Here is a 21609-nt window from a genome sequence, read left to right as displayed (position 1 = left end):
CCTGCCCCAATGTATCCTGCCAACTGTAAAGTTTGGTGAAGGAGGAATAATGGTCTGGGGCTGTTTTTCATGGTTCGGTGAAGGGAAATTTTAACGCTACAGCATACAATTACATTCTAGACGATTCTGTGCTTCCAACTTTGCGGCAACAGTTTGGGGAAGACCCTTTCTTATTTCTGCATGACAATGCCCCCGTGCACAAAGCGAGGCCCATACAAAAATGGTTTGTCGAGATCAGTGTGGAAGAACTTGACTGGCCTGCACAGCGCCCTGACCTCAACCCCATCGAACACCTTTGGGATGAATTGGAACACCGACTGCGAGCCAGGCCTAATCGCCCAACATCAGTGCCTGACCTCATTAATGCTCTTGTGGCTGAATGGAAGCAAATCTCCACAGCAATGTTCCAAAATCTCTCGGAAAGCCTTCCCAGAAGAGAGGAGGCTGTTATAGCTGCAAAGGGGCGACAAACTCCATATTAATGCCCATGATTTTGGAATGAGATGTTCGACGAGCAGGTGTCCACATACATTTACTTTTGATACTTATGTATATTTAAAACCAAATACTTTTAGACTTTTACTTAAGTGGTATTATACTGAGTGTCTTTCACTTTTATTTGAGTTAATTTCTATTAAGGTACCTTTACTTTTACTCAAGTATGACAATTGTGTACTTTTTACACCACTAGCAGTTAGTGGATTTCTGGGCAACAGGAGTCTCTGCTCATTAGTTTTAGGATGACTAATAATGGAGTTGAATACACATCTAATACGTTTAATTTTCCATTAATTGCATGGCTATTATAATTTATTAATCAGTTGCACCATAATGTCAAAATGCCTATGTAATTATATTATTAAGTTAAGTTACTGTTTTACATTTCCATTCTTTATTGATGTTATCAGTTTATTTATTTTACCCCGGAAGTTATCGTCCAACTCGTTTATTTCCTGGATTAATCCAACATGGCAGCGTCCTTGTGATTTACGATACATGTACAGTCAAGCTCCAAAATTTTTTAAAACATGCAAATCAAAGAAGTAGTAAAGTGGAATGTACGGGTGTCTATGCTGTATGCTTTCGGTATATGGACAATGCTCGGCACATACGGATATTATCAGTACATGGGGCGCAATGAAGAAAAGCCAGGTAGGTTACTCGCGTCACAGCAGCTCAGGTAACGTTAGTTAACGCTGGCTAACTAACTAGCTAGCAGTCACAGTTTGTCTAGGTAGCTATTTATCTGAATAGCAATACCATAGCTACAGATCACATTATATTATGGACTGTTATTGAATAAGCTGCTAATGATTTCTAATGGAAGTGCTTCCAAAGATTGACAATATTGAATTTTCTTGACCTTGTTGATAAGCTCAAGCTAGACTTGTATCAGAGTTCAGCACAAATGTACCTTTTTATTAAATTACAAAATTGCATGTTTAGTCAATTCTGTGTTCATCTTATCATCCTGCAGTCAAAGAAGAGAAGGAGGAACAACCTCCAAATCCTAGAGAAGTAACTATCCAGAGTGCACACATGAAAACCACCATTGTCTACAAGGAAAACTTTGTTCCTTATTCTACAAGGATCTACAATTTTGTCAGCTCGCTCAGTCGGGACTCTGCATCTGCTGACAGCCAAGACAATACAAAGTAATGGTGAAAATTGACCTGAACTGATGCCATTGCCTGCCTAGGCTACCACATTTGAGATGTGTGTAGCAAAATACTTAGGAATTAACACTGTAAATTGTACATTGGATATATCTCTGTGTAAAATACACTGACTGAAATGATTTGTCACTTGTACAATGAATTGAAATACCACAGTATCCCTCTGTTCGAGAACCCCTCTGCAAGCCTTGAAACCCTCTCTACCTACACTGCACACGTTCTCAATGCAAAGTGTAGACAACATCTGGCTGTTGAACTTCTAGATGTGGCAGTGATAACCTGTCCTGTGCATTGCTGCTGTATTACATTCAGTCCAATCAGATTTTTGTTGCAAAATTCTGAAATAGGAGCATAACCTTTTTATACAACTAGCAGAGTGTCTGACAAGCTGGCCTATATCATGCATGATTTTCAGCACTTCAAGATTAAATCAATAAAACTTCTGTCAAATAAACTTAGTTTGTAAATGAAGTGCAACTGCTAATTCAATGTTTGCTGTTGTCTGTGTTGATCACAGTAATGTAATATCCATGTATCTGAAGACACACTACACATTAGCCTGTTATGATCTGTGGATTGTGTCTGGATGATACAATTGGGGAAGTATCAGTACCACTCGCCACTTTTTAATTGGCGACAACTGTTAGCAGTAAAATATTTAACAGTTGAAAATGTTCATGATGTGAAGAGGGAATTCAACAATTCTTGGAGGGTAGTGAAAGTTGATTTTTTTTAAAAGCCGCCTATCCCGCTGTGTTAGTTCTCCTTGCCTGCTGCGTTAGTTCTCCTATCCCGCTGTGTTAGTTCTCCTAACCTGCTACGCAAAGTCACTTCTGTCTGTAGCTGAACTCCATCTAGCCACAACCATAGAAGCCCCTGGAAAAAGCAGATGCTTCTTAAGCCATACCACCAAGAGTAACTACTACTACTTTTTAATCCCTGATGAAGGTTAAAGCCTGGTTAATAAAAATGTGTTTTTATCCACATACAGTCAGTTCCAAAATTATTGACACCCTTGATAAAGATGAACAAAAAGGACTGTATAAATTAAATAATACAAATATTGAGCTATAATATTTTATGCTAATACAATTGCTCAGCAAAAGAGGTTTTGTTTAACAAGTATATATATATTTAAGATAAAGGTTGAATTTCATCTCTCCCATGTTTTCAATACTCCAGCACCCTCTCCTTGTGAGGATAATGACACTGTGCCAACTCTGGATGGTTCTGACTTAGAATATGTGGACTGCTACAAATACCTAGGTGTCTGGTTAGACTGTAGACTCTCCTTCCAGACTCACATTAAGCATCTCCAATCCAAAATTAAATCTAGAGTCAGCTTCCTATTTCGCAACAAAGCCTCCTTCACTCATGCTGCTAAACATACCCTCATAAAACTGACTATCCTACCGATCCTTGACTTCGGCGATGTCATTTACAAAATAGCCTCCAACACTCTACTCAGCAAATTGGATGTAGTCTATCACAGTGCCATCCGTTTTGTCACCAGAGCCCCATATACAGTTGAAGTGGGAAGTTTACATACACTTAGGTTGGAGTCATTAAAACTCATTTTTCAACCACTCCACAAATTTCTTGTTAACAAACTATAGTTTTGGCAAGTCGGTTAGGAAATCTACTTTGTGCATGACACAAGTCATTTTTCCAACAATTGTTTACAGATTATTTCACTTATAATTCACTGTATCACAATTCCAGTGGGTCGGAAGTTTACATACACTAAGGTGACTGTGCCTTTAAACAGCTTGGGAAATTCCAGAAAATGATGTCATGGCTTTAGAAACTTCTGGTAGGCTAATTGACATCATTTGAGTCAATTGGAAATGTACCTGTGGATGTATTTCAAGGCCTACCTTTCAACTCAGTGCCTCTTTGCTTGACATCATGGGGAAATCAAAAGAAATCACCCAAGATCTCAGAAAAACAATTGTAGACCTCCACAAGTCTGGCTCATCCTTGGGAGCAATTTCCAAACGCCTGAACACGTTCATCTGTACAAACAATAGTACGCAAGTATAAACACCATGGGACCACGCAGCCGTCATACCGCTCAGGAAGGAGATGCGTTCTGTCTCCTAGAGATGAACATAAAAAGTAGCCTTCCACAAGCATCCCACAAGAAGTTGGGTGAATTCTTTGGGTGAAAAGTGCAAATTAATTCCAGAACAACAGCAAAGGACCGTGTGAAGATGCTGGTGGAAACGGGTACTAAAGTACCTATATCCACAGTCAAATGAGTCCTATATCTACATAACCTGAAATGCCATTCAACACGGAAGAAGCCACTGCTCCAAAACTTCCATTAAAAAGCCAGACTACGGTTTACAAGTGCACATGGGGACAAATATTGTACTTTTTGTAGAAAGGTTCTCTGGTCTGATTAAACAAAAATAGAACTGTTTGGCCATAATGACCATAGTTATGTTTGGAGGAAAAAGGGGGAGGCTTGCAAGCTGAGGGGTGGCAGCATCATGTTGTGGGGGTGCTTTGCTGCAGGAGGGACTGGTGCACTTCACAAAATAGATGGCATCATGAGGGAGGAAACTGGTGTGGATATATTGAAGTAACATCTCAAGACATCAGTCAGGAAGTTAAAGCTTGGTCGCAAATGGGTCTTCCAAATGGACAATGACCCAAAACATACTTTCAAAGTTGTGGCAAAATGGCTTTAGGACAAGAAAGTCAAGGTATTGGAATGGCCATCACAAAGGCCTGACCTCAATCCTATGGAAAATGTGTGGGCAGAACTGAAAAAGCATGTGCGAGCAAGGCCTACAAACCTGACTCAGTTAGACCAGCTCTGTCAGGAGGAATGGGCCAAAATTCACCCAACTTATTGTAGGAAGCTTGTGGAAGGCTACCTGAAATGTTTTACTTAAGTTAAACAATTTAAAGGCAATGCTACCAAATACTAATTGAGTGTATGTAAACTTCTGACCCACGGGGAATGTGATGAAAGAAATAAAAGCTGAAGTAAATCATTCTCTCTACTACTATTCTGACATTTCACATTCTTAAAATAAAGTAGTGATCCTAACTGACCTAAGACAGGGAATATTTACTAGGATTAAATGTCAGGAGTTGTGAAAAACTGAGTTTAAATGTATTTTGCTAAGGTATATGTAAACTTCCAACTTCAACTATACTACCCACAACTGCGACCTGTATGCTCTCGTTGGCTGGCCCTCGCTACATATTCATCGCCAAACCCACTGGCTCCAGGTCATCTATAAGTCTTTGCTAGGTAAAGCCCCGCCTTATCTCAGCTCACTGGTCACCATAGCAACACCCACCCGTAGCACGTGCTCCAGCAGGTATATTTCACTGGTCATCCCCAAAGCCAACACCTTCTTTGGCCGCCTTTCCTTCCAGTTTTCTGCTGCCAATGACTGGAACGAATTGCAAAAATCACTGAAGCTGGAGTCTTTTTTCTCCCTCACTAACTTTAAGCATCAGCTGTCAGAGCAGCTTACCAATCACTGCACCTGTACACAGCCCACCTGTAAATAGCCCACCCAACTACCTCATCCCCATATTGTTATTTTTTTTTTGTTGCTCTTTTGCACCCCAGTATCTCTACTTGCACATCATCATCTGCACATCTATCACTCCAGTGTTATTGCTAAATTGTCATTATTTTGCCACTATGGCCTATTTATTGCCTTACCTCCCTAACCTTACTACATTTGCACACACTGTATATAGATTTTTCTATTGTGTTATTGACTGTACGTTTGTTTATCCCATGTGTAACTCTGCATTGTTGTTTTTGTCGCATTGCTTTGTTTTATCTTGGCCAGGTCGCAGATGTAAATGAGAACTTGTTCTCAACTGGCCTACCTGGTTAAATAAAGGTGATATATATATATTTTTTTATGTAAATGTTTTATGAGATTGGAGAACACTTTGGTCGGGATCTTTGACCATTCCTCCATACAAAATCTTTCCAGATCCTTGATTTTCTTGTGTGTGCTTGGGGTTATTGTCTTGCTGGAAGATCCATTTGCGGCCTAGTTTCAGCCTCCGAATAGAGGCAACCAGGGTTTTGGCTAAAATGTCCTGGTACTTGCTAAAGTTCATGATACCGTTGACGTTAACAAGTGCCTCTAGACCAGTGGAACCAAAATAACCCCATAACATCCAAGATCCACCGCCATATTTTACACTAGTTCTGAGTTACTTTTCTGCATAGTTTTCCATGTTTCAATGCCAACACCACCACTGGTGTGTGTATCCAAAGAGCTCTATTTTCATGTCATCTGACCATAGCACCAGTTCCAATCCAAGTGCCAATGCTCTTTATCAAACTCCAGGTGGTGCTATGGTCAGATGACATGAAAATAGGCTAAGTGTCATTATCCTCGCAAGGTGCTGAAGTATTGAAAACAGGGGTGCCATTTTGACCACAATCGTTTATTTTATTACTTGTTAATTTGAAACAAAATATTTTTCTCAATTCTATTAGTATAAAATAATTTTAGCATACAATATACAGTAGCTAAGTATTTGTTTTATTTATTTTATACAGTCTTAATTTCTGCCAAAAATGTCGGTTCTGAGTGTATATCCCTTTCATACACAGACCAAAATCACACTGATTTCCCATACATGCTTTTTTGTACCAGCTTTTTTTGTATATCTGAAAGGGGTAAAAAGAAACATGGTATATTAAAAGCCACCTGAAGACCTAGTCATGATTCCTGCATTTTCACAGACCCTGTAACCAAAATACAGGTATCGGGTCTGTGTGAATGGTGCTCTGCTTTTTTTCAGGTAAATTCATTAACCTTTCCATTGTTTAACACCTCCCTAATTTGAAATACAAACAGGCCCAATGGTTTAACAACACCTTACCCGTCCAATGTGCCAGTTACCCACTGATATGTATAAAAGGGGTACAGTATACTGTCTGCAAGAAAATAGTCATTAAGGCACTGTTTGAAAGGGGGTCAACGTTGCCTAATATACACTGCTCAAAAAAATAAAGGGAACACTTAAACAACACAATGTAACTCCAAGTCAATCACACTTCTGTGAAATCAAACTGTCCACTTAGGAAGCAACACTGATTGACAATAAATTTCACATGCTGTTGTGCAAATGCAATAGACAACAGGTGGAAATTATAGGCAATTAGCAAGACACCCCCAATAAAGGAGTGGTTCAGCAGGTGGGGACCACAGACCTCTTCTCAGTTCCTATGCTTCCTGGCTGATGTTTTGGTCACTTTTGAATGCTGGCGGTGCTTTCACTCTAGTGGTAGCATGAGACGGAGTCTACAACCCACACAAGTGGCTCAGGTAGTGCAGCTCATCCAGGATGGCACATCAATGCGAGCTGTGGCAAGAAGGTTTGCTGTGTCTGTCAGCGTAGTGTCCAGAGCATGGAGGCGCTACCAGGAGACAGGCCAGTACATCAGGAGACGTGGAGGAGGCCGTAGGAGGGCAACAACCCAGCAGTAGGACCGCTACCTCCGCCTTTGTGCAAGGAGGAGCAGGAGGAGCACTGCCAGAGCCCTGCAAAATGACCTCCAGCAGGCCACAAATGTGCATGTGTCTGCTCAAACGGTCAGAAACAGACTCCATGAGGGTGGTATGAGGGCCCGACGTCCACAGGTGGGGGTTGTGCTTACAGCCCAACACCGTGCAGGACGTTTGGCATTTGCCCGAGAACACCAACATTGGGAAATTCGCCACTGGCGCCCTGTGCTCTACACACATGAAAGCAGGTTCACACTGAGCACGTGACAGACGTGACAGAGTCTGGAGACGCCGTGGAGAACGTTCTGCTGCCTGCAACATCCTCCAGCATGACCGGTTTGGCGGTGGGTCAGTCATGGTGTGGGGTGGCATTTCTTTGGGGGGCCGCACAGCCCTCCATGTGCTCGCCAGAGGTAGCCTGACTGCCATTAGGTACCGAGATGAGATCCACAGACCCCTTGTGAGACCATATGCTGGTGCGGATGGCCCTGGGTTCCTCCTAATGCAAGACAATGCTAGACCTCATGTGGCTGGAGTGTGTCAGCAGTTCCTGCAAGAGGAAGGCCTTGATGCTATGGACTGGCCCGCCCATTCCCCAGACCTGAATCCAATTGAGCACATCTGGGACATCATGTCTCGCTCCATCCACCAACGCCACGTTGCACCACAGACTGTCCAGGAGTTGGCGGATGCTTTAGTCCAGGTCTGGGAGGAGATCCCTCAGGAGACCATCCGCCACCTCATCAGGAGCATACCCAGGTGTTGTAGGGAGGTCATACAGGCACGTGGAGGCCACACACACTACTGAGCCTCATTTTGACTTGTTTTATGGACATTACATCAAAGTTGGATCAGCCTGTAGTGTGGTTTTCCACTTTAATTTTGAGTGTGACTCCAAATCCAGACCTCCATGGGTTGATAAATTGGATTTCCATTGATTATTTTTGTGTGATTTTGTTGTCAGCACATTCAACTATGTAAAGAAAAAAGTATTTAATAAGATTATTTCTTTCATTCAGATCTAGGATGTGTTGTTTAAGTGTTTCCTTTATTTTTTTGAGCAGTATATATTTTCTTTTTTACAGGTAATATACCACATTTTCTGTCTGAAATGGGTATTACACTGGCCTCCAGGAGTTGCTGAATTTCCTCTTCATTTTGTACCGTAGGTTTTTGGGACAGATGTGCAAAACACTAATTTAACCCCAGGAATCAGTACAGAAGGTATTTTTTAGCACTTTCACGCTGTCTGATATGGTAGCAAAAGTTATCTACTGTACTCCCAACTGCTGCCGCTAGATGCCTCTGACAACGCAGCAACGTTTCATGGGAAGTATGACGTTGACGTATGTGCACCACTTCAATCTGATTCATTCTAGCGAGCGAGCTAATCAAAACAATGAAGGCAATTATTCAAAGAGTGACAACAGCGAGCGTGTCAGGTGAGTAACGCTATCTACTTATTATTATTTTATTTCTATATCGGCCATAGTGTCAAAGAATGACAGTTCTTCGCCGGTAGGCATTTTGCAGGCAGCACAGAGGATTGCTAACGTTAGCTACAGTAGTTTGGTAGCCGCACGGCTATCCAATCAAATATATTTATAAAACACTTTTTCAGTGGTGTAAAGTAACTTACTCAAGTAAAAACACTTTAAAATACTACTTAAGTCGTTTTGGGGGGGATCTGTACTTTACTATTTAGATTTTTGACAACTTTTACTTTCACTTCTACATTCCTAATGAAAATAATGTACAATTTACTCCATATATTTGCAGCCTACTACTACTTGCAAGACTGTCAGTGTGTGCTAGATTAACCACACTTTTTGAGGAGGATGTGTCTGACAATGAATAATAAAAAGGACAATTATTTCATTGATTTGATCATTCTGTCCTGTGTTGTCACAGTGGGAGAGGTGCCCATCAGCTCAATAGGCAGAGGACTGTGTGTGTTGCTGGGTATATCCATGGAGGACACACAGAAGGATGTTGACTACATGTGAGTGTGGCTTCATTCAGTCACAAAACATTGTCTTTGCACTACGGTACTGTAGCCCTTCTCCTACATAGGCAGGGCATAAGGACCAGGTCAGGTTTATATCTGTAATAAGAATTTGTAAGACAACCGTAGTATTCACTTAGAGCTATTCTTTTGTATTTAGCCCAATAACTTTTGAACATCTGCACAAAATACTTGCTCACTCCCATAGCCATCTCCTTTGTGACCCCAACACATAAATATTCTAATAAATTAATTATATATTTCAATGAATTCTACGCCCCAACATTAATTTCTCTACTTCTCAGGGTTCGTAAGATCCTCAACCTGCGTCTGTTTGACGATGAGAACGGACGGGCGTGGAGCAAAAGCGTCATGGACAAGGAATATGAAGTCCTATGTGTCAGTCAGTTCACTCTGCAGTGCATATTAAAGGGTAACAAGCCAGACTTCCATGCTGCCATGCCTGCAGAGCTGTCCCAGCCCTTCTATAATAACATCCTGGAACACCTGAGGAGCACCTACAAGCCTGAGATGATCAAAGGTTGGTGAACACACAGGACTAAATAGAAAACGATATTACTATGGGTGAACATCATTGACTGACACTGCAGGCATACAGTCTGCTAAATACGCACTAGGCTTATATCAGCTACTATAACTATATTACGAGCTACTAAACAAGCCTGAGATGGTCAAAGGTGGGTAGCCTAGCGGTTAGAGCGTTGGTACAGTAACCGACAGGTTCCTTGTTCGAATCCCAGAGCTGGCAAGGTGTAAAAATCTGCCGTTCTGCCCTTGAGCAAGGCAGTTAACAACAACTGCTCCTCGGGTGCCGATGATGTCGTTTAAGGCAGCCCCCCGCACCTCTCTGGTTATGAGGGGATGGGTTAAATGCGGAAGACACATTTCAGTTGAATGCATCGAGTTGTACAACTGACTAGGTATCAGTTTTCCCTCTAAGCTGCGTACAGCTCCCATCAGACTGCTGCGCAGACAAAATATCCGTCCAGCCAGAGAAGCATGAGTTTGAACTTCACTCACCTTTCTTGAGTTTTCCCCTTTAGTTAACACTATCAACATTTCGCTGTGATCAAATCAACGCAATGTTAACCAATTTCAATGTAACATACCGACATAAAACAAACTATTCAAGACTTGGTATGCAAAACTAACTGTGCAAGATATTTTCTTGTAGGCAGAGCGCATTGGAGTAGGATTCTATAGTATTGACAGGCAAGACTCAGGCCCGTACTCTACACAGACCAGTGCGCCATAACTAATCAGAGCTGCAGTAGGCCTATATGCAAATAACCATTGCCATATATGGATCTGTGTCTTTCATTTTGAACTGGACCGTATTTAGGCTACAGTATGAGCGGTTGTGAATTGATGTGCTTGTTTTGAGATCAGACGAGAGCTATGTAGCCACCTGTGCGCTTTTGTTCATAGTCTTTGCTAGTTAGTGAGTTATTAGCCCAGTTATAGCTAATTTCTAGTCAACAATGGGGGAGTGGTTGCTTCCTACAAGAGCACAAAACGTGTACATTTCTTGACATCTTTGAAAACGAGTCAGGTTTAGGTCTTAAAAGGGGGCAGTGTTGTATTTTGAGACAATAAGCAAAGCATAGCTTAATTTGTTTGATTCTCTGTAATAATGGTATGGAAATATTGTATTTTATTTTGAAAAGTGGTTTCTTGCCTAAAAAAAATCACAAGTTTCAGTCACCTCCTTGTCTGAATGACAGGTGTATAAACAGGTTCATGTCAAGCCCTGCATGGTTTTTTTTTTTCAAAAGTCACATGGAATGTAGACTTACATTGAACACCCCACATTGGCTGCTACTGTAGGCTGAATGATAGAACAGCTATTTCTGTGTAAAAATGTTTTGGGATGCATTTTTTCTCCATTGTTTTTGGTGGTAGGCCACTCGGGTAGACCTACATTATGATCAAATAGCCACAGTAGGCTACTTGACCACTCTTACAACTGTAACTTAAAGCAAGTACAACCTCAGTGTTCACAGTAAACGCGCGCCGGAAGTTTCACAGAATTTTCACAACCAGTTTGCGCTAAGCAGATCTTAAATTTGCACAGTGCCCAACATTTTTTGAGGGAACATTGCTTGCTACCCCATTTCCTTTTCTCACTATGGTGTTGAACCAAGCTGAGGTGTGTGATGTGCTGACCTGGTTACGCTTCCACTTTAGTTGCTGGAACCATGCTGGAAAGGACAATGTGAACAGATAATATCAGAGCCAGCACTATAGGTCGGGTCAGCGCGATAGTGTGAAAAGGGTACAAGAATACAGTAGGCTACACACGCACTAGGCCTATACACTGAGTGCACAAAACATTAGGAACACCTGCTCTTTTCATGACATAGACTGACCAGGTGAAAGCTATGATCCCTTATTGATGTCACTTGTTAAATCCACTTCAATCAGTGTAGATGATGGGAAGGAGACAAGTTAGAGAAGGATTTTTAAGCCTTGAGACAATTGAGATATGGATTGCAGATGTGTGCCATTCAGAGGGTGAATTGGCAAGACAAAAGATGTATGTGTCTTTGAACAACCTATGGTAGTAGGTGCCAGGCGCACCTGTTTGTGTCAAGAACTGCAACGCTGCTATGTTTTTCACGCTCAACTGTTTCCTGTGAGTATAAAGAATGGTCCATCACCCAAATGACATCCAACCGACTTGACACAACTGTGGGAAGCATTGGAGTCAACATGGGCCAGCATCCATGTGGAACGCTTTCGACACCGTCTAGAATCCACACCCCGACAGATTGAGGCTGTTCTGAGGGCAAGGGGAGGGGGTGTTCCTAATGTTTGTTATACTCAGTGTATATTACAATATCACTATCTATCTACTGGCCTGGGCTGGGTGAGCGAGACACTGCAAGATGAGCCATATATAGAGTTTTTAAAATAGACTGCTATTGAACAGAATTTCACATCCAGTGACCCAAAAGTGTCGAGGACACTTTGCTGTGTAGGCAGTTTGTGGGTGGAGAGAAATGGACTCTCATAAGACACTCTAGATAGGAAAAGCCTAAATGAAGAGATCATTTTGATACCTTGGGTATTTAATAAATATGTAAAAGGATCGGCATTCTTCTAAGTGTGTGGTTTTAATATTTAATAGCATTGGGTCAATGTTTTGCTCGATCAGGGTAATGATTGCAAAATGTCATTTGTTCAAGCAAAGAGGTGAAGCTAAACTGAACAAAAATATAAACGCAACAATTTCAAAGATTTTACTGAGTTACAGTTCATATAAGGAAATAAGTCAATTAAAGTAAATACATTAGGCCCTAATCTATGGTTTTCACATGACTGGGAAACGGGTGATGCCATGGGTGGGCCTGGGAGGGCATAGGCCCACCCACTTGGGAGCCAGGCCCAGCCAATCAGAATGAGTTTTTCCCTACAAAGGGGCATTATTACAGACAGAATTACTCCTCACCGCCCCCCTCAGATGATCCCGCAGGTGAAGAAGCCAGATGTGGAGGTGTTATGCGGTTGCGACGCCGGTTGGATGGACTGCCAAATTCTGTAAAATGACATTGGAGGTAGCTTATGGTAAAGAAATGAACATTCAATTATCTGGCAACAGCTGTGGTGGACATTCCTGCAGTGAGCATGCCAATTGCACGCTCCCTCAACTTGAGTCATCTGTGGCATTGTGTTGTGTGACAATTTTAAAGTGGCCTTTTATCGTATTCAGCACAAGGTGCACCTGTGTAATGATCATGCTGTTTAATCAGCTTCTTGATATGCCACACCAGTCAGGTGGATGGATTATATTGGCGAAGGAGAAATGCTCACTAACAGGGATGCAAAGAAATTTGTGCACAAAATTTGAGAGAAAAAAGCTTTTTGTGCGTATGGAAAATCTCTGGGATATTTTTATTTCAGCTCATGAAACATGGGACCAATTACATTTTATTTTTGTTCAGTGTAATTGATAGCCTAAGGTCAATATCACAAACACCTGGAGAACAGTAGTGAATAGAAGGGTTGCTGTTCATAGCCTGGGGAATTGAGACACACGCTTAAGGCTTGACCAGGGTTAGGGTTGATAAGCCAATGCACTCCTAAGTGAAACAGCCTACACTACAGGGTCACATGCAGTAGCCTTTATCCTTAAGACCACTCAAGACTTGACTCCTGACCTGAAAGGCTCGGAATCAGTTGAATCACCTGCTTTCCTGTTGAAACAGAGGTTACATACATAAGGTCATAGTTCACAGTGCAAATGTTATGGTGGTTCCACACATCTAGATAGGGGGTGTTTGTTTTCAGGCCATGTTTGGTGGTGAATTGGGTCTATAAGGTTATAGTTCATAGTTTTTATTTTACCTTTATTTAACCAGGTAGGCCAGTTGAGAACAAGTTCTCCTTTACAGCTGCGACCTGGCCATGATAAAGCAAAGCAGTGTGACACAAACAACACAGAGTTAAACATGCGATAAACAAATGTACAGTCAATAACACAATAGAAAAATCGATATACAGTGTGTGAAAATGTAGTAAGATTAGGGAAGTAAGGCAATAAATAGGCCATAGTGATGAAGTAATTACAATTTAGCATTAACACTAGAGTGAAAGATGTGCAGAAGTTGAATGTGCAAGTAGAGATACTGGGGTGCAAAGGAGCAAAAAAATGAATAACAATATGTGGATGAGGTAGTTGGGTGGGCTATTTACAGATGGGCTGTGTACAGGTGCAATGATCGGTAAGCTGCTCTGACAGCTGATGCTTAAAGTTAGTGAGGGAGATATAAGACTCCAGGTTTAGTGATTTTTGCAATTCGTTCCAGTCATTGGCAGCAGAGAACTGGAAGGAAAGGCGGCCAAAGAAGGTGTTGGCTTTGGGGATGACCAGTGAAATATACCTGCTGGAGCGCGTGCTACGGGTGGGTGTTGCTATGGTGACCAGTGAGCTGAGATAAGGCGGGGCTTTACCTAGCAAACACTTATAGATGACCTGGAGTCAGTGGGTTTGGTGACGAATATGAAGCGAGGGCCAGCCAACGAGAGCATACAGGTCGCAGTGGTGGGTAGTATATGGGGCTTTGGTGACAAAACGGATGTCACTGTGATAGACTGCATCCAATTGCTGAGTAGAGTGTTGGAGGCTATTTTGTAAATGACATCGCCGAAGTCAAGGATCGGTAGGATAGTCAGTTTTACGAGGGTATGTTTGGCAACATGAGTGAAGGATACTTTGTTGCGAAATAGGAAGACGATTATAGATTTAATTTTGGAATGGAGATGCTTAATGTGAGTCTAGAAGGAGAGTTTACAGTCTAACCAGACACCTAGAATATGTGGACAACTACAAATACCTAAGTCAGAACCGTCCAGAGTAGTGATGCTAAACAGTCGGGCGGGTGCGGGCAGCGATCGGTTGTTGAGCATGCATTTAGTTTTACTTGCTTTTAAGAGCAGTTGGAGGTCATGGAAGGAGTGTTGTATGGCATTGAAGCTCGTCTGGAGGTTTGTTAACACAGTGTCCAAAGAAGGGCCAGAAGTATACAGAATGGTGTCGTCTGCGTAGAGGTGGATCAGAATCACAAGCAGCAAGAGCGTCATCATTGATGTAAACAGAGAAAAGACTCGGCCCGAGAATTGAACCCTGTGGCACCCCCATAGAGACTGCCAGAGGTCCGGACAACAGGCCCTCCGATTTGACACACTGAACTCTGAGAAGTAGTTGGTGAACCAGACAAGGCAGTCATTTGAGAAACCAAGGCTGTTGAGTCTGCCGATAAGAATGCCGTGATTGACAGAGTCGAAAGCCTTGGCCAGGTTGATGAAGACCGCTGCACACTATTGTCTTTTATCGATGGTGGTGTTGATTTCGTTTAGGACCTTGAGCGTAGCTGAGGTGCACCCATGACCAGCTCGGAAACCAGATCGCATAGCGGAGAAGGAACGGTGGGATTCGAAATGGTTAGTGATCTGTTTGTTAACTTGGCTTTCAAAGACTTTAGAAAGGCAGGGTAGGATAGATATAGGTCTGTAACAGTTTGGGTCTAGAGTGTCTCCCCCTTTGAAGAGGGGGATGACCGCGGCAGCTTTCCAATCTTTAGGGATCTCAGACGATACGAAAGAGAGGTTGAACAGGCGAGTAATAGGGGTTGCAACAATTGAGGCAGATCATTTTAGAAAGAGAGGGTCCACAGCTGATTTGTAGGGGTCCAGATTTTGCTGCTCTTTCAGAACATCAGCCGTCTGGATTTGGGTGAAGGAGAAGTGGGGGAGGCTTGGGCAAGTTGCTGTGGGGGGTGCAGAGCTGTTGACCGGGGTAGGGGTAGCCAGGTGGAAAGCATGGTCAGACAAAATGTTATTGAAATTCTCAATTGTCGTAGATTTATCAGTGGTGACAGTCTTTCCTATCCTCAGTGCAGTGGGCAGCTGGGAGGAGGTGCTCTTATTCTCCATGGACTTTACAGTGCAAAGGTTATGGTGGTTCCACACATCTACATAGGGGGTGGGTTTGTCAGGCCATGTTTGGTGGTGAATTATAAGGTCGTTGGTCACAGCATAGAAATAAACATTGTTATATTACATTTTCGGGGCGGCAGGTTGCCTAGTGGTTAGTGCGTTGGACTAGTAACCGATCTGACAAGGTAAAATAAATCTGTCGTTCTGCCCCTGAACAAGGCAGTTAACCCACCGTTCCTAGGCCGTCATTGAAAATAAGAATGTGTTCTTAACTGACTTGCCTAGTTAAATAAAGGTGTAAAAAAAAAAAAACGGCCAAATCAGCGTCCAAACATACCGATTTCCGATTGTTATGAAAACTTGAAATCGCCCCTAATTAATCGGTCATTCCGATTAATCGGTCGACCTCTAGTTCCTAGGCCGTCATTGAAAATATATATTTTAACTGACTTGTCTAGTTAAATAAAGGTAAAATAAAAAATAATATTTCATTATATGGCTCACATTGCAAGGGTTATGGCGGTTCCACATTGGGGTAGTTTTCTTTTATCAGGTCGTAGTTGGTGATGGTGTTTGGTGATGAATTGGTTCAAGCCACCGGGGAGAAGGTGCACTGGAGGAACTCTGTGTCCCTGCTTGTAGTGGGATGCAAGCTCTCTAATTAGTCTTCTCACTGCCAAGGCCCAATCGCCTGAGCGGGAGAAAACGAGATGATTCGGCTCTTTTTATAACACACCACCCAGCTACCGGTTTCATGGGCAGATGATGTAATAAATCGAAACATACCTGGACCAAAGGGGAACATTTAAGTATTAACTTCCTGTCTTATTGTATCTTAACACCCTCTACCCCCATGTCCCATTTGTACTGAGATGCCACCTGCTTATAAATCATTGATATAGATTAATATGCAAAATAAGCAAACTGCAGTGGCTGTTACTGGATGGAAACATTGAGTGTTGTCATTTATATTGGCCTATAGAGGAAGGGGGAAACAAAGGAGGATCCTAGATCTTCTAACTGTTTTAGACTCATTTAGATGTATTAAGGTTAACCTTTACATTTTCCTTTTGTCTTGTGTTTTTAGACGGGCAGTTTGGGGCCTACATGCAGGTACACATCCAGAATGACGGACCAGTTACAATCGAACTGGTGTCCCCTTCTGCTCCCATGGACCCCAAACAGGTACAGTTGTTGTTGTTGATGCTGTTGATTTCTGCAAGCAGGAAGTTGGCCCATGTTGTATGTATTGCTAGACTATATTTGTTCTAAATGGTTCAGACGTTCTCTCAGCACTCACTGTCTATCCTGGTATCCTCCAGCAGGTGGAGCTGCAGGCCTAACTTTTCCTTGTAGTAACAGATGGAGAATGGACCATGATCAACATGCAAACCTGCACTATTGTTTTTCTTAGTGCATTGTTAGTCAACCTCTGGTCCATGGACCGGCACCGCTCCCTGAGATGTGGCTTACTGGTCCCTGAGATAGCTGTCAGACATTTAGTTGGTCAGTTTTTTATTGTAATTTTAGTCCCTGGCTTCAAGGAGGAGAACCATAGATTTGCCGGTCACTGATACAAAAACCAATCCTGATACTGTAGATGTGTACTGATTATCCCATGAATCTGTCCTGCTCTGTCCCAGCACCCCTCTGGCCTAGCTGAAAGACCACTGATTGACCAGAAGTGTCCAGAAGTGTGTGTGTGGGGGCGACATAACATATGATTGGCAGGCCAGGGCGAGGTGGAGGGGGGGGGTGCCGCTACCGCATGGGTGCCCCCGCTCTCTCCACTGGGATCAGGGTTGACTCCTGAGTCACTGTGCACTCTGTTACCATGACGACGGCCTCTGCAGGGGAGACTCAGGCCATGCTGGCTAAGAAATATATTAGAATGTGGAATAATGATTTATGAGTTCTGATGTGTAGCCTAAGTAGTGACAAGTTCACCCACAATGTTATATTAATAATGGATGTCCTCTCTTAGGGACAGTTTCCTGAACCTAGATTAAGCTCTGTCCTGGACTATAAAGCATGCTCAATCTAAATTCTCCATTGAACATGCTTTCAGGACTAGGCTTTATCCTGATCCAAGAAACCGGCCCTTAGTGTATTACTGGGCATCTGTTTTTGAATGGTAAACTATGTTAAAAGTCATTTCAGGTCATTTTAAGTGTATTTTAGGCAATGTATCCATCTTTAAACATGACAAATGGATAACCATTGGGTAACATTGCTGATTCCACAGTATCTCCCAGTCCTGTTGTGTAACACAGAGGGATTTGAAGGACCAAAAGCCTTGATGAATGTGTTACACCACCACATCTACTTGAAGACATCGCGCTATGATACAAACTTAGCAGAAAGCAGTCAGGCCCACTCCAAATAGCAGCAGCCATGAGGGAGTAGGGACATCCCACCCTGCTTCTCCTAAACCGTCCGCTTCACATTGTATTTTATTCAAATCAAATCAAGCTTTATTTGTCACATGCTCCGAATACAACAAGTGTAGACCTTACCGTGAAATGCTTACTTAGAAGCCCTTAACCAACAGTGCAGTTCAAGTAATAGAGTTAAGAAAATATTTACCAAATAAACTAAAGTAAAAAATAATAAAAAGTAACACAATAAAATAACAATATCGAGGCTATATACAGGGGGTACCGGTATCGAGTCAATGTGCGGAGGTACAGTGAGTAATTTGAAATTGTAGTGTTTTAGTTATTTGTGAATTGTTGAAGACTTCCTGAATGTGATTCCAGTCACTTCTGTGTTTGCATGCGTGGTCTTTGTGTGTGTAAACTTGGCTGACTGCTTGGTCCAATGGATGTAAGCGGCAGTCCTCAGAATTTTAATCTAGTCTGTTTTGGATATTTGGGATGTTGTTGTGCAGTTAGAGGGGAGTATGCCAAGACTGAGAGGATCACCAGTCAACTGGGGGAGCAGCTTAAACAGACACAGACAGACACAGACACTTCCTTTCTATGAATCAGAAGCTTTATCGGATCCTAGGAGAGGGACAACAGAGCCTTTCAAACAATACCATTAAGTTATCCTGTTTCTATTGTTCTGTGAAATTAATTTTGAATACGAAACAGTGGTCTTAAACACTGAAATGTCATGTGATCATTTTTATTGGGGGTGTTCAAAGCAACCCAACACCCTGGGTAAGATGGTATCATTGCTTGCTAGCTAGCTAACCCCGATGTAGTTTGTACAGGGATAACTAGATACATGGTGGTTTTTTAGTCTTATTCCCTTTAAATAATTAAGAGTTTGTGGGATGTTGTGGCTTTAGCATGACATTTAAGTCATAAATATTTCCTGTGGCGCTCATTAAAGTTTTAGCATGTATGTTTACAAACCTTTTCAGGGGTAGTTGTGTTCCTTTTAGTGTAGGGTGGTTGTTTACTCTTCTTTGAGCAGAACAGAGATAGCTGCCACAGTAGTTTTCTCAGAGAGGAGTTCAATAGATTAGCCTCGCACCTAACCGTAGATGGTGAGTGAATGGGAAGATGACTCGGCTCTTTCTTAGTGTGACCGCTTTATATTGTCAGGACAGTCAATGCTTCATCGAAATGGTCATGGGTTCCGAAAATAGCAGCACAGTGAAACAAAGCTCTGATGTTTATTTCTCTTTCTTGTTCTGCCCTTTTCTTTTCATCTTCTCTTCTCTTGTTTTACTGTAGCCAATTATTTGATACAGTTAGTTATACATAGCTAGGTCCCTGGGTTTTTCTTGGGCACGTGACTTGACCAGTAAAAACAGGTCACGTGACCACGAACAACTCAGGTCCCTACTAATTGCATTAGATCAATCCAAGTTTTGTCCTTCTCTTTTTAACCCTTTACCCCCGGCCTTTCCCCCCCCCCCCTCAGCTCGCTAAACAGGAGAAACAGCAGCAGAGGAAAGAGAAGCCGCGCTCTAAAGGACCCTTGGAGTCAGGCAGGGAGAGGGCCGCCCCGCGCCCCAGAGCACAGGACCCTAACGCCAGCAGTGGAGCAGACGGTGACGTGTCGTCAGAGAGGGAGACCTAGGGCAGCACGGTGAGCCTGGAGTCACCCAACCTGCTGTACTGGTAATGCTGTATTACTTATACTAAAAATGTACAAATAAATAACCAATAAAGTTGTCCTCTGTTTTGGAGGGTTGATGTCGAGTCAAAGTAGTGGTATCTAGTGCTGTATGTATCTGCTACAAAACGCTTTACGTCACTGGTCCTTTATTCCAGCTTCTGGATTTCCTCTCTGTATTTATTGCACACATACATGGATGAAATAGAACCACTTCAATCCACATTGGTGTATGTTGTACTGCACATGGTCCTTGGTCGCTCCATGTTATTGTTGACGTTGTAGTGAAATCCAGAAGGCTGTTTCTTATACAAGTCTTCAGATCTCCGGATTAGAGGGCTTTGCTCTTATTCATCCCTAGCGTTTGTTTACTAAAAACAGAGAAGTGGAGTCACTGCGTTAGTCAGTCAGCCCGCCCCTGCTTGCTCGCGTGAGCGAGCCTGTGTTGTGGTGTGTTCGCGACTACGCCTTACCCCGTGTTGGGGTCAAAAACGCAGTGACCCGTGGTGGAGTTGGTGTGGCATCGGAGCGAACACACCACCACACGACGTCACTACTGGGTGACGTATCCTCTCTTTCATAACCATACACATACACTTACACACATAATGCATTATACACACACACGGTACATACAATATATGTCATTTAGAGACACAACACACACACTCCATGTCCCTCATGGCTCTTCATACTCAGCCTCCGGCGGTATCCCAGACTCCCCGGTGGTGAGGACACTGTACTCCCCTCACTTTACGAGACAAAAAGAGAGAAGGAAACTGGAGAGAGGGGGGTAGGCTGGGTAAATATGCCGCAAGACATCAGCAAGGCCTCCCCGAGATGGTTGCATAAGGCCAATTTGTCTGACAGAGAGCGAAAGCCGAGGGAGGGGGGAGGGAGAGATTGAGAGTTGTTTTCATTTTTCACTTTCGGGGGGGAACGCAAAGGCAGCAGTTCTCTGTGTGATAACCAAGCTCAGACTTGAACTTGAAGGTAGAGAAATGCTCACTCTCCTCCTCATCTCTTCCTCTCCTCTCTCTCGCTTCCTCAGTTCCGTCGCTTCATTTTATTAAAGGGGAACTCTGTCTCCCAGAGGTTTGCTTACTATGACTTAAACATGAGCAGTGTGCACCACTGTGTGTGTCTCAGAATGATTAGAGTCATTTTGTGACAAGTCTTCGTCCTATCTTCCCTCACTTCCTTCCTGCAATGTTCTATTTAAATGAAATGTTCTTGTGGTTCTGTTACTGCAAGACTCCCCCTGCTCTTTACACAGCCACCACTCCTACTAATACTGCTGTGTCCAATACTGCTGTGTCCAATACTGCTGTGTCCAGTGCTGCTGTGTCTAATGGTACTATGTCTTAATGCTACTAACAGTCTATACAAGTTGCTCTGGATAATGGCACCTGCTAATTGATATTCTATATATGAATATACTGATAATGATGTGCGTTGTATCTTATAGATTTACTATATTGATGATGGGAGGAGCCGGAGGAGCCCAGTCTGCCAAAATGGACTTCATCTGCAGCGACTGTGAGACGTGAGTCTGGACTGTCCTCCTGGAAGAACGTATGGGCCTCTTCCTCTCCATCTTTCTCTACAACATTGGCTGTCTCTGCCTTGTACCCTCTCTGCCACTGTCTTCCTCTACTCAAAGACATGGAACCTTCCACCCAAAATCCAAAGGCACCTATGACAGAGAGGGCTAGTGGCATCACAAGATGGAGATGTAGGACATTCTCTCACCTTACTTTTGTAGTTCTTGTCTTAAGGACAACGCATTTGATATTTATGAATGTTGTGAACATAATATGCTATACTGCTGTTTAGTGGATTTGAATGTAAATGTTGTAATTTTATAAAAGAAAACATGGTGTGTGTGGACGAA

The 21609-nt window shown here is 42.7% G+C and overlaps 1 protein-coding gene and 1 long non-coding RNA gene across 3 annotated transcripts; both read left to right on the top strand.

Annotated features, from left to right (window-relative positions):
• Window positions 1–933: 933 nt before the first annotated feature.
• On the top strand, window positions 934–2147 carry LOC106564699 (uncharacterized). Its single transcript, XR_001319521.2, has 2 exons — window positions 934–1152; window positions 1478–2147. It is a non-coding gene; the product is annotated as an uncharacterized lncRNA (long non-coding RNA).
• A 6347-nt stretch (window positions 2148–8494) lies between these two features.
• Window positions 8495–21609, top strand: LOC106564700 (D-aminoacyl-tRNA deacylase 1). Of its 2 annotated transcripts, none has more exons than XM_014130962.2 (6): window positions 8495–8622; window positions 9092–9182; window positions 9491–9726; window positions 16732–16829; window positions 19521–19720; window positions 21184–21609. In XM_014130962.2, exons 1-5 carry the CDS (start codon window positions 8580–8582, stop codon window positions 19677–19679), a joined length of 627 nt encoding a protein of 208 aa, XP_013986437.1. In that variant the 5' UTR covers window positions 8495–8579; the 3' UTR covers window positions 19680–19720; window positions 21184–21609. The 2 variants fall into 2 exon arrangements, with proteins under 2 accessions (XP_013986437.1, XP_013986438.1); XM_014130963.2 differs by having other exon boundaries at window positions 8506–8622; window positions 19521–19688.

The sequence above is a fragment of the Salmo salar genome, chromosome ssa12 (assembly GCF_905237065.1).
Source record: "Salmo salar chromosome ssa12, Ssal_v3.1, whole genome shotgun sequence".
NCBI lineage: Eukaryota > Metazoa > Chordata > Actinopteri > Salmoniformes > Salmonidae > Salmo > Salmo salar.
This window is presented reverse-complemented; position numbering and strand designations above follow the sequence as displayed.